At 44.0% G+C, this 13,350-nt stretch overlaps 1 protein-coding gene across 4 annotated transcripts in view; it reads right to left on the reverse strand.

The window, feature by feature from the left end:
* The window catches only part of DENND5B (DENN domain containing 5B), a 200,935-nt gene extending 189,556 nt beyond the window's left edge, over positions 1–11,379 (reverse strand). For 2 of the 4 annotated variants that reach the window (XM_004755712.3, XM_013057844.2), the window contains exon 1: positions 10,895–11,377. In XM_004755712.3, the coding sequence (XP_004755769.1) occupies positions 10,895–11,021 (127 nt within the window). In that variant the 5' untranslated portion in view covers positions 11,022–11,377. Of the gene's footprint in view, positions 1–10,894 lie in introns of all 4 variants that reach the window. The other 2 variants (XM_045072862.1, XM_045072863.1) reach the window with 2 other exon arrangements.
* Positions 11,380–13,350: the final 1,971 nt, after the last annotated feature.

Genomic DNA, 13,350 nt, shown 5'->3' on the forward strand with positions numbered 1-13,350 from the left:
CTAGTTCAAAATGAGATGTGAGGTAAGTGTAAAAGACACACTGGAATTTGAAGATTTAGTAAGAAAAAAAGAGAGTTAAGTATCTCATTAATAATTTTCATGTTGGGGACGCCTGGGTGGCTCAGTTGGTTGGACAACTGCCTTCGGCTCAGGTCATGATCTCGGAGTCCTGGGATCGAGTCCCACATCAGGCTCCCAGCTCCACAGGGAGTCTGCTTCTCTCTCTGCCCTTCTCCTCACTCATGCTCTCTCTCCCTGTCTCTCTCTCAAACAAATAAATAAAATCTTAAAAAAAAATAATTTTCATGTTGATTATATGCTGAAATAATATCCTAGATAAATAAATAAAATGTATCATTAAAATTAGTATCACCTATTTCTTTTTATTTTTTTGAATGTGGCTACTAGAAAATTAAAAACCAAGTATATGTCTCATATTATATTTATAACGGACAATGCTGGTCTAGAAAGAGGATTCCAGGGAGAGAAGAGAAGATGAATACACCAGAGACAAGAAACAGCTTCCTGTTTTTAAGGACCTTTAAGAAAACCAACATAGCAGGAAAGAGTAATCCAATCACAAAAGGCTGGAAAAGTGGCAAAGACCAGATCATGAACAACTCTGCAAACCAGGGAGCTATAAACTAAATACGTGTCCCTCCCAAAATTCATTAAATTGAAGTTTAATCTCCCATGTGATGGTATTTGGAAGTGGCGCCCTTGGGAAGTGTATAGCCCTCATGAATGGGATTCATGCCCTTATAAAAGAGATCCTAGATGGGGTGCCTGGGTGGCTCAATAGGGTTAAAAAAGATCCTAGAGCGCTCCCTCACCCCTTCCACACAAGAGGGCCATCTATAAACCAGAAAGAGGGCCCTCCCTAGACATGGTATCTGCTCGCACCTTGAACTTGACTTCCAGCCTCTAGAACTGTGAGAAATAAATTTCTGTTATTTATAAGCCACCCAGTCTATGGTATTCTAATATCCTGAACAAACTAAGATACAGGGTAAAGAGGTTGAATCTTAATCCAAATACAAGGGAAGCTACTAAAAAATTTTATGTGGAAAAAATTATTCTAAGTTCCCACCGCCTATCCCATTTGTAGATAGTTGGTTCATTCTGCTAGTATAGACTTCAAAAGATTAGCTAATACAGTGATTCCAAAGAGGGGTCCCTGGTTCCCTAAGGGCCAATGTAGATAATAATCGAGAGTCCATGAATTGATATTAATATTTCAAAAAGCTTATTAAAAACTGCACCTTTTCTGCAAAGGGAACTACAAAGACTAATTGATTTTTTTTTCCTTTCCTTGTGGCTGAAATTATAATTACTCAACTAGTCCTCATGTGGCATATGTGATATGTATTAGTCCTTGTACACTATGTCATTTAGGATTAATTTTTTTTAAAACATATATTTCATTTTTTCACTCAAAAACAAGTTCAGACTCATGGAAGAGAGGAGTAGTATTTTCAGAAATCAGTCACTTCACGAACACTGAGCCCACAGACCTAAGTCACAGGCCAGGACTGGACTCCTGGCTTCTAACTGTGCGCATCCAGCTCTAATTATGGTTTCACAAGCAATCACTCACTCCTTTTAAAAACTATAAATTCATCTAAGGACAAATAACAATTTATGCTAAGAAAAGACAGATGATAAATCCCAGAAAAAAGAGCAGAGATTTTTAAAAAGATGAAAGATTATTTATGTAGTAAATGCCTTGTATTTATATGGTAAAATCTTATCTTTATTTATATATATATTCATTAATAAAAACAAAAGTAACATCATATATATACTCTTCTAATCTTTTGATGAATGAATAAAGGAATTCATTCATGCAAGAGACATTATCAGTGCTCACCACAACAAGAGACAATGTAAATCAGTTCATAAAGTCAAAAAGACCACTAGTCTCCTTCTTAATAACTTCCCTGTAAAAAAGATAATCTCATTTGATTATAAGCTTATCCATGTGGTCCCCACACTGGTAGATTTTATAACCTGTATGACACAGTGCATGTTATTAAGGAGGTGGCAAATGAAGTGGTTATGGACATGAATTAATCACACCAGACTTTTCAATCCAGGGCTCAGGCTTCTGTTCATTTGTTAATACAGGACACATCAGCATAGAAGCTCAGAATATGAGAAGAAGACAATTATATCCATCCCTCCTCCCATATAATCACTTAATATATGAACCTGGGTGAAGCACTTCAACTCCCTATTTTCCATTTCCTCACCTGCAAAACAGAAAATAATGCTACCTCCTAAGGTGGCTGTCAGGATTAAATGAAGCAACAACTATGAAGCATTTACCAGTACTTACCACGTGGAAAGCAGGCAGTAAATATTAGGTATCATTGCTATTTCATTATAGAGTCTTACAAAATGGTGATTGTCACCTATATACAACCTGGCACTGTAAACAACTAACACTGAATGATTAATCCAAAAAGTGTACTGGCTAGTTATGGCATTCCTAAAAACAAAATTTAGGTTGTTATCCATCAGAAATGGATGGATCAGAAATGGATTTGGATATAACAGCACTTGTTTCCTAAAATATCTTACACAGGAATACTGTCTCTACCCTCCAATGAATTTCAGAAGAAAATGTTTTCTTCTCTATGAAATCTCACGAAAATTATGACTAATAATGCACTGTATTCTAGACACTTTTATTACTCCAAACGTATCTGTGACCAGCAGTGGAATTAGTACAAGCAAAAGGATATACTTAGGAACTTTTAGAAAACTCTGTCTTAACACCTCAGCAGATATTACTAGTACTCCTCCAGCCTCTTCAGTCTCTCCTAATCTCTTTTTCTTTCCCTTTCTCTTACTATTTTATTCTTCTCCAAAGATACTTACATCCTCCTCTCATCCCCTTTCCCTTCCCGTCTCATCATCTCATATTCTAAGCTCCCTATGATGGCTGGTCCTGCATTAACCAATGGAACAGAAGCCTGAGCCCTGGGGTTATTTCTGAAAGTTTAGCTGCATTCACTACTGGCCCAATTTCACTATAAAGAGTTTTATTTCCAGTGTATTTATTTTATTTTTTTTTAAAGATTTTATTTATTTATTTGACAGAGAGAGATCACAAGTAGGCAGAGAGGCAGGCAGAGAGAGAGGAGGAAGCAGGCTCCCTGCTGAGCAGAGAGCCCTATGCAGGGCTCGATCCCAGGACCCTGGAATCATGACCTGAGCTGAAGGCAGAGGCTTTAACCCACTGAGCCACCCAGGTGCCCTTCTAGTGGATTTTTAAAACCAAGTTAGCACCGTATCATAGCATAATAACTAGACCTTGAATCTTCTTTGGTCTCATTAGAATGGAGGCTGATCCTTGTACCTCTCCTTCCCCAGCCTTCTAGGTACCAGGCCAAACATTTTAAGACTATTTATTTATTTATTTGACAGACAGAGATCACAAGTAGGCAGAGAGGCAGGCAGAGAGAGAGGAGGAAGCAGGCTCCCTGCTGAGCAGAGAGCCCGATGTGGGACTCGATCCCAGGACCCTGAGATCATGACCTGAGCGGAAGGCAGCGGCTCAACCCACTGAGCCACCCAGGCGCCCCCAGGCCAAACATTTTAAACTCCCAAACATAATCCACTGTTGGCCAAGGGTGGTATGAATTGCATAAAGGGAAACCTCACTAAATTGGAGGCCAAAGGCCAGGAGAGGGAGCTCTCATACCCCACCAATGTCTTCATTTGCAGAACCAACAGAGAGACCTTGCAAATCCAACTACCACCTCAGCAGGAGAAATAAAGATTTTCTCCTTACCTGGCAACAGCCCAGACAATAAGAGACTGTCACAACTCAATGACACTGAAAAGCCACTACATTTTGAACTCCCAGTTTACCCCAATGGACTTTTTGTTTATAAGAGCCCTCCTGACTCTCCTCTTTCCTCTACAAAAAGAGGGGTACTCTTTCTTCTCCAGACTTGCCTAAGATTTTGCTGTAGTTTGCATGTCCTGAATCACAATTCTTTGCTATTCTTGAATAAATCCACTTTTCCTGGTAAAATAACTTGGCAGTTTTATTTTTTAAGATTAATGATGATAAGATAACTAACAACTAAGATACTATCAATGGTGGTCGGATCAGGGCAACTCTAACCCATGAAGCCTGTACAGCGGGCCAGTTTGTTTTTTTTAATACTTTATTTTTTCTTTAAAGATTTTATTTATTTATTTGACAGAGATCACAAGTAGGCAGAGAGGCAGGCAGAGAATGAGGAAGGGAAGCAGGCTCCCTGCTGAGCAGAGAGCCCAATTTGGGGCTCGATCCCCAAATCCTGGGATCACGACCTGAGCGGAAGGCAGAGGCTTTAACCCACTGAGCCACTCAGGTGCCTCAGCAGGCCAGTTTTTAAAAGGCATACTTTAGCAGTCTTAACTAGGACATGCAGTCTGGAATAAAGACAAGCCCAAAATGCTTGTTAAACTCAAGTCAAACTCCTCTCAATTCTAAGCTTAAATAAAATAATTACAGTATACTGGAACAACTAGTCTGCTGTCTGCTGCTTGTCATATGTGTTCTCTGAGAGGATCCTTCATCTTTCAGCCTGGTCTCTTCATTGTAAATGAAGTCTAAGGTCCCTTTCAGAACTATTATGGCATGATATTGTCAGTATCAACCAAATTTTGTACAGGTGACCTTTGAACAACATAGTTCAAACCTACACAGGTCCCCTTACATGCAGATTTTAAAAACTAAATACAGTACAGTTCTGTAAATATACTTTCTCTACCTTATGGTTTTCTTTTCTTTTTTTTTTTTAATATTTTATTTATTTGACAGACAGAGATCACAAGTAGGCAGAGAGGCAGGCAGAGGGAGAGGAGGAAGCAGGCTCCCCGCTGAACAGAGAGCCCGATGTGGGGCTCGATCCCAAGACCCTGAGATCATGACCTGAACAGAAGGCAGAGGCTTAACCCTCTGAGCCACCCAGGCGCCCCTTCCTTATGGTTTTCTTAATGACGTTTTCTTTTCAGGGTGCCTGGGTGGCTCAGTCAGTTAAGCCTCTGACTCTTCCTTTCCACTCAGGTCATGATTTCACAGTGGTGAGACGTCAGGCTTCCTGCTCAGTGGGGAGTCTGCTTAAGATTGGCTCAGTGGGTTAAGCCGCTGCCTTCGGCTCAGGTCATGATCTCGGGATCCTGGGATCGAGTCCCGCATCGGGCTCTCTGCTTGGCGGGGAGCCTGCTTCCTCCTCTCTCTCTGCCTGCTTCTATGCCTCTATGCCTACTTGTGATCTCTGTCAAATAAATAAATAAAATCTTTAAAAAAAAAAAAAGAAAAAAAGATTCTCTTCCTCTGCCCCAAAGACACGTGTGCATGCTTCTCTCTCTAAAATAAATAAATAAATCTTTAAAGAAAATATTTTTTTCTGGGGCACCTGGGTGGCTCAGTAAATTAAGCATCAGACTCCTCATTTTGGCTCAGGTCATGATCTCGGGGTCCTGGAATCGAGCCCCATGTCAGGCTCCCTGCTTAGTGGGGAGTCAGCTTGCCTCCTTTCTGCCCTTCCCCCCCACACTTGCCCGCACTCCCTCTCTAATAAATAAATCTTCAAAAAAAAGTTTCTTTTAGCTTACTTTAAGAATATAGCATATAGGGGCGCCTGGTGGCTCAGTGGGTTAAGCCTCTGCTTCAGCTCTGGTCATGGTCTCAGGGTCCTGGGATCAAGCCCCACATTGGGCTCTCTGCTCAGCGGGGAGCCTGCTTCCCCCCTCTCTGCCTGCCTTCTGCCTACTTGTGATCTTTCTCTATCAAATAAATAAATAAATAAAAATCTTAAAACAAACAAAAAAAGAATACAGCATATATGTAACATATACCATGTGTATTATTTGACTGTTTATGTTATCGGTAAGGCTTCTAGTCAACAGTACGCTAGTAGTTAAAGTTTTGGAGGAGCCAAAGTTATATGCAGATTTTCAACTGTAATGGACAGGTCAGCACTCCTAATCCCCAACTCTGTTCAAGGGTTAAATGTATTTGAATTTAGACCATGGTCTTCACTGCCCCAAAGCTCTTCTGGAAACCACACCCAAGAAAACCAAAGCTAAAAATAAATAGAGGCACCAAGGAAGAGATTTCAAAAAGGGCCTGTGACGGGGATTGCACCCATCATACTTCAGTACTCTTCAGCAGAACTAAATCCAAACTACCACTGCAATGCTTTAAGAATATTCTGGCCACCACATAATTTGTGAACTCCTATGTAAACTCTATACTCATTCACTGATTAAACAATAAGTATAAGGTACTATGGGGACTTGCACATTTATATTACTTAAATAAAGGTCCTTAATTTCTCCACTGCCTAGAAGATTTGTGCTGTTAAAAAAAAAAAAAAAACAACATGTAAATTCCTACAGCTAGGTCTTCGAGGAAATGAGAAGCATGAAAGAAAATTTCAAATGATGACTACCTTCCAACATGTCAACTAATTCCAACAACTTCCATTTATACCTCCTTTCTTCTTTATGCAATAATCAATTTAAAACCTTTTCCATATATTTAACAAAGAAAATGTAAATGTTTCTACTTTAATATCTAAAGAAACATTATTTATGGATAAAGTGCATTTTAAAAATATACAGTGAGTAGGAAAAGCACAACAGTTAAGATGAACTAAAGAAAGGATAATAGGAAATATCAATATATCAAGGGGTGTATGTGTGTGTGTGTGTTTGTATGTATACATATATATGTATATATATATAAATATATATATATACCAAAGAAGTTTTTTCCACTGTTGGTAAAACTCAGCTTCACTAGGAGGAATGTCTAAAAAAAATCTACAGTCCTAATAACTTTATTATAAGGTTTTAGTCTATTAACTGTTACTTCATCATAAGTCTTGTGTCCTTAATTTTATTTCAATGCCTCACCACCTGTGAAGTGTGAATTCCAGGAGCATGCCTATGCTAAGAAAAGGTCTATAAAGCAATCAGTAGAACTTACATTTAACAGAAGTGAACTTAGACCTTCTACAGGCAGGGTGACAACTTGCTAAGAAACAGTGCGATAAAAATAGATCAGTTCCATAAAAGTAAAATAGAAACTTAACTATATTTAACTTTGAAATTAATGCAGCAAAACAGAAACAACCTCCTGATTAATTTGCCTAACTCACTGGCCTTGTTTCCTCCTCTCCAATGAAGCCCTGTGGAAACAGTCAAGAAGATGGTTAGTTGGTAATGTGATGCTACATTCTCTTGTTTTCCTCTGATCTTACTGGCCATACTTCTTAATCTCTTCAGTTGTTTCCTCTTCATCCTCCTCACCTTGAATGTTGGAGTGTCTCTAGGACTCAACCCTTGAGCCTCTTCTCTTTTCTATCCATATTCACTCCCTAGGTATTGTCATCCAATTTCATGGCTTTCAACTTACATCTATATAAAAATTTTGATCCCTGAGAGATGCCTTGCCTACATGACATCTCCATCTGAATGTCTAATGGATACCTCAAACTTAACATGTCCAAAACTGAACTCATCTTTCCCACCTGCTTCATTCAGTCTTATTTCAGTAAATAGAGGCACTTATAATTGTTTAGGCCAAAAATCTTACAGTTATCTTTGATCACTTTCTTTGAATATGAATACCATATCCAACTTATGAGCAAGTCCTGCTGGCTCTACCGCCAAAATAATCCAGCTTCTCACCACTTCACTGCTACTGCTTTGGTCTAAGCCAGGAACAACTCCCACCTCACATACCAAAAAAGAACCTCCTCCTAACTGGTCGCTTCTAACCTTGCCCCTAACAGTCTAATCAACAAGGCAGCCCAGCAATCCTTTTAGAAAGTACATCAAGTCTCATTGCACTGCTCGAAACCTTACAGTAGCTTACCACTTTAGAGTAAAAGCTCAACAATTATGTATCAGGCCCTATACAATCTTCCCTCCCCTTTCTCTATGCTCATATCTACTACCTTCCTCCTCCCTCAGCTCCAACTACCTTGGCCTCCTTACTGTTCCCTGCACAAACGAGGCACTCTTCAAACTCAGTCTCCCTGTGAACTGTCTCCCCTGCCTGCAATCTTGTTCCCCAAGACAATCTATGTGGCTTGCTTCCTCACCTCCATCAAGGTTCTAGTCTAAGGTCTCCATTTCTGTGAAGCCTTCCCTAGCCATCTCATTTAAAATCTGCAACCCCACCATCCCACCATTCTTTCAGCACTACCCCAGTCTCATTTCCCTGCTTTATTTTCCTTCACAGCACTTACTGACATGTAACAAACTATGTGTCTTCATTTTGTTCACTCTAAAATGTAAGCACTATGATAGCAGGGATTTATGACTGCTTTGTTCACAGCTGTCCCCAGTGCCTGGAACATAATCTACACCTTAAGGTTTTCAAAACTATTTGTTGAATGAATCACTGATACTTAAATATCATCAGACAAAAATATCACTTCAAAACACCAATTATAAGCAGAACTCTCAAGCATCCACACTCATGCATAGTGTTCCAAAAAGAGAAGCCAGTTAGAAATTTAAAATGAATTAGAAATTAATTTTTTACTGCTTACTTTTTGTTAAAGCCATCTGCACTTGCCTTAAGAGTCCCAGGCCAGGGGCGCCTGGGTGGCTCAGTGGGTTAAGCCGCTGCCTTCGGCTCAGGTCATGATCTCAGAGTCCTGGGATCGAGTCCCGCATCGGGCTCTCTGCTCAGCGGGGAGCCTGCTTCCTCCTCTCTCTCTCTGCCTGCCTCTCTGCCTACTTGTGATCTCTCTCTGTCAAATAAATAAATAAAATCTTTAAAAAAAAAAAGAGTCCCAGGCCACACCTACCGGTGTTGTTTTAGTTTTACTAAGCATACAGACTTCAGTCACTACTGACAAAAGGCCTCAAAGTGACCCCTTACTACAAATGATTAGGATGTTCAGGGGAGAAAGGACTCTAGAAAAATAAAAATAATCCCTTCAATCCCCAAAGAGGAATCTCTCCAGATCTCTCTGAAGGCATGTTTTCTAACTTCATATCCCTTAACAAAGTGATCCTTTTTTTTTTTTAAGATTTTATTTATTTATTTATTTGAGAGAGAGAGACCACAAGTAGGCAGAGAGGCAGGCAGAGAGAGAGGGGGAAGCAGGCTCCCTGCCGAGCACAGAGCCCGACGTTGGGCTCAATCCCAGGACCCGGAAATCATGACCTGAGCCGAAGGCTTAACCCAACTGAGCCACCCAAGCGCCCAAACAAAGCGATTCTTTTTTTTTAAAAGATTTTATTTATTTATTTGACAGACAGAGATCACAGTAGGCAGAGAAGCAGGCAGAGAGAGAGGAGGAAGCAGGCTCCCTGCTGAGCAGAGAGCCCGATGTGGGGCTTGATCCCAGGACCCTGAGATCATGACCCGAGCCGAAGACAGAGGCCTCAACCAACCGAGCCACCCAGGCGCCCCACCAAACAAAGCGATTCTTAATATGTACAGGAAATCTTAACTGAAGAAATAACATGACTATATAATTACACATACAGAAAAATCTGGTACTCATGCTTCTTTTCTAAAAACCTTTAACTAAAACTAGACTTAGAATTTTTGTTGAAAATGTTCTGCTGTGAACCTGGCTTAAAAAGATACTTGCTTAGCTAAGACACAGGTGGATCAGTACTGTATCTTACAGTCGAACACATTCTTTTCCTATTGTTTATTATTTAACACATTGTTCCCAGTCCCCTCTATTTCCCCCAAAAGAGTAAAAGAGAAAACAAAAATACACATTGGTGCAAGCAATCAGGCATGCTATGTCCAAAGCAAGCTGTTCTGGAAAGCTATGACCTAAGTGTTCAACACTGACACAGATAAAGTTCAGGCGATAGATGTCACTTGTCTCACCCATTAACAACACCAAAAATAAAGATTCAGATCCCAAGAAGGTAAGCAGAAAGAGGCGTGAATAAATGAAATCGGTCGTTTCTCCCCGGCCTCCTCCCGGCGCTGCGCACTCCGTACCGCCCTCCCCCCCCATCATCCTTCAACCGCCCGTTTTGCCAGCATCGGTTCCCAGCTCGGCCCTGCAGTGCGCCAGCAAATGGGTGAAGAGGAGGGACCGGTGCCCCTCCAGGAAAAGCCCAACAGTAACACACGGTGCTTCCAAGTGCGGGGAGAACGTCCAACAATTAAACTCAGAAACAGTGTAGGCAGTGCCAACAAAGCGTCGTGCCAAGTCCCAAGCGATCAAAGGTCCTCCCTAGTCCCGTGACACCGCCAAATAGACAGGATTCCAAAAGGTGACGACCGTCATCGCCGAACGCGAGGCGGGAAGCAGCGCGGACCCGGAACAGTCAAGGATGAAGTCCGACCAGCCTCCAGCCTGCACTCGCCCTGCAGGCCGTCACCGCCGCGGTGGACGCCACCCCCGCGGCCCAGCGGGGTCTGTCACCGCCTCCCCCGAGGGGGCCAGAGCGCCGCGTCACGTGCCAGGGCTGAAACTTCGCAGTCGGGCGGGGGGTGGAGGGGGGTGGGATGCACGGGACCGCGGCAAGGCCGGGGAGTTAGCGCGCCCGGTGACTCACCGGACGCCTCCGCGTGCAGCTGCGGGCGAGAGGGACAGCGTGCCGGGTGGGGGCCGTGCCCTGGAGGCCGCCCCCGTCCCCGTTATTAATAACCCCGCGCCTGGGAGGCAAAAGCCTGAGGCTGGCGCCCTCAGCGGCGCGACGCCCGCGGGCTCAGCAGCGCACCCTGCACGCGGAATAAATAACAATGTCATTAAATCGCCGCCGGGGCGCCGGTCCGGATGGAGAGCGGGCGCCGCCGGGAGCCGACTTTGTCTAGAACCCGCCTCCCGCGCGTCCCCGCAGCGTCCCTCGCGTCCCTGAGGAGACCCCCGGCGCCGCCGGGGCCTGGCCTTACCCGCCAGCTCGTCGGGCTCCAGCCCGCTGTCTGCGTCGATCCCGCACAGCACGAAGTAGTGCGCGAAGCGGCAGGCGGCCGGGGAGGAGCCCGAGCCCGGGCCGGGCGCCGCGCCGCTCCCGCTCATCCCCGCCGCGCTGCTTCTGCCGCCGCCGCCTCTCGGGAAGGCTCGCCGCTATGCCTGCGGTCCCCGCGCGCCTGTCCTAGGGCGACACCGGCGCGCCCATGGCCGCGCAGCCGCCGCTCGTCACCGCAGCCTCGCTCCCCGCTCGGCGCCGGAGAAGCGGCCGCGAGCTCGCGCCCAGTCAGTCCCAATCCCGGTCCCGGGTGGGGGAGGGGCGCGCAGGGGGAGTGTCGGCGTGAGAGACTCGCGCCGCCGCAGCTGTGCTCGCGAACTGGAAGCCGCGGCGTCTGGCGCCCGCCGGTCAGCTGTGCGGCGCTCGGGCTGTGGGAGCGCTGGGAGGGCGGGGGCGCTGAGGACCAGCGCGTGGGGTGGGAGGGGGCTGAAAGGAGGGCGCGCTCGCGAAGGGCGGGAGCGCGCTCTCCGGCCGTGTGCGCGCGCGCGGCCCGCGGGCTGCGAGAGAGCGCCTAGCGCGGGCAGGATTAGTGCTCGGCAGCCGGGGCCGCGGCGCAGGGGGCGGTCGCACACACGCCTCCTGGCCTCTGCCAGCCGAGAGGGTTAGCCGCGGCGCAGGATTCTGGCTTCCAAAGAAGATGCTACCTATCCTAATTAAAAAAAAAAAATGCAGCTTTGGGGAAGTCTGAGATCGTTTACTATCACGGCCTGGACCATCAACATCTTTTGAACCGTGACATGTGTCTCGTTTTAAGATCTTAGTCCTTGAATCTTTCCCTCAGCCCTCACCCCCATCTACGAGCCATCCTTACTCAGTGAATTCGTGTCAACTCAATGACCACAAAGGGTTGAGACTTCTAAAAGGACAATTGCTTATCCCCCCCGCACCCCCTCCCTTTCTGTAATTTATCCTGACACTTTTCAGGTCAGTGTAAAGTAGCCAAGGCACTCCAGTTCCCCAGCTCTGTACTCAGTTGATATTATCAGCTCTCCCTACAGGTACAATTGGAGGCTGATAAGGCAACAGGAATTAGACCCTGAACTCTGACTTGGCTTTCTGACTCTGCTCTTCCCTCTGAGATTCCATTCTACAGGAGTTCACCAACCAGGTTTTATGTCTTTGAAAGATTAAAAAATCGAATAGATCAATTTCCACATTGTCATGCCTTCAGCACCATTCCCTACTCATTTTGGATTTGGGTATAATGTGGGTGGGTGGGTAGGTGGGGGGCGTCACGAATACCACCGGTAGTCACACAAACTTCCAGGCACGTGGACTGAGAAGCTATTATTCTGACTGAATAATGTTCCTCCTGGAAGATAGGTATGTGTGCATACCATCATTTACTATACCTTCTATCCTTTCTCTCTTTCCTCAATTTTGAAATGTAAGAAGAATCAAGAAATCAGGGTGAAGGACAACCTAGGTAATTGACCTTTTGCTCCTACTGCACCCTGCCCTCTTTCTTCAAAGCACTTGTAATGACTTTTTCTGTTTGTCTTAGCTGGATTGTAAGCTCCACAGAGCAGAAGTCATGCTCTGTGTCTCATTTCTAGTATCTAGCAGAACCCTAGTCCCACTGAGCCCTTCAATTTATTTTTATTAAATGAAAGAAAGGTTATCCAAGTAGTAGAAAGTTGTTGATGCTTCTAAGAAATATACAAACTTTAATATCTGTATTAATGAACATGAAAATATGCTAACTTGGTGTTGTACAAGTATTGTTTTTCCTCCTGTAGAGGGTACTGAAATACATACCACAATTTCACTGATAAGGAGGAGAGGGAGTGACTGCGATGAGTATGTGTTTCTCCTAACTATTTTTGGTGATTGCTTCTTACAAAATGTTTGTTAGATTCTAGACTAACAAACAAAGGAAAAAATTTACCTCTGAACTAACCATGAGACATGTCATTTTTTGTTCACTTGTTCACTTGAAAAGCAACTGAGGGGTGCCTAGCTGGCTCAGTCTGCCTTTAGCTCAGATCATGAACTCAGGGTTCTGGAATCAAGCCCCAAGTCAGGCTTCTCTGTTCAGTGGGGAGTTTGCTTTTCCCTCTACCTCTACCCCTGCCCCTGCTTGTACTCTTGGCCCCTGTTCCACTTAAATAAATAAATAAAATCTTAAAAAAAAAAAGAAAGAAAGAAAGAAAACAGCTGATTTATGAGTTTGTAAGCCCTACATTAATGTTAAGCTGAAAAAATTGAAAGAAACCCGGAATACATTCAATTATGAGTGTAAATCTCATCAAAATAGAGAAAATCTCCAAAATCTTTCCTAAAGCTTTCAAGAGAATAGTTACACATTATAAAATTAAACTTAACTTGAAAATGCCTGGGTACATTCCTAATGATCACTTCAGAAGGATGCTGTATAGG

This window comes from Mustela putorius, unplaced genomic scaffold (assembly GCF_011764305.1).
Source record: "Mustela putorius furo isolate JIRA1106 unplaced genomic scaffold, ASM1176430v1.1 tig00537227_pilon_pilon_pilon, whole genome shotgun sequence".
NCBI classification, from domain to species: Eukaryota; Metazoa; Chordata; class Mammalia; order Carnivora; family Mustelidae; genus Mustela; species Mustela putorius.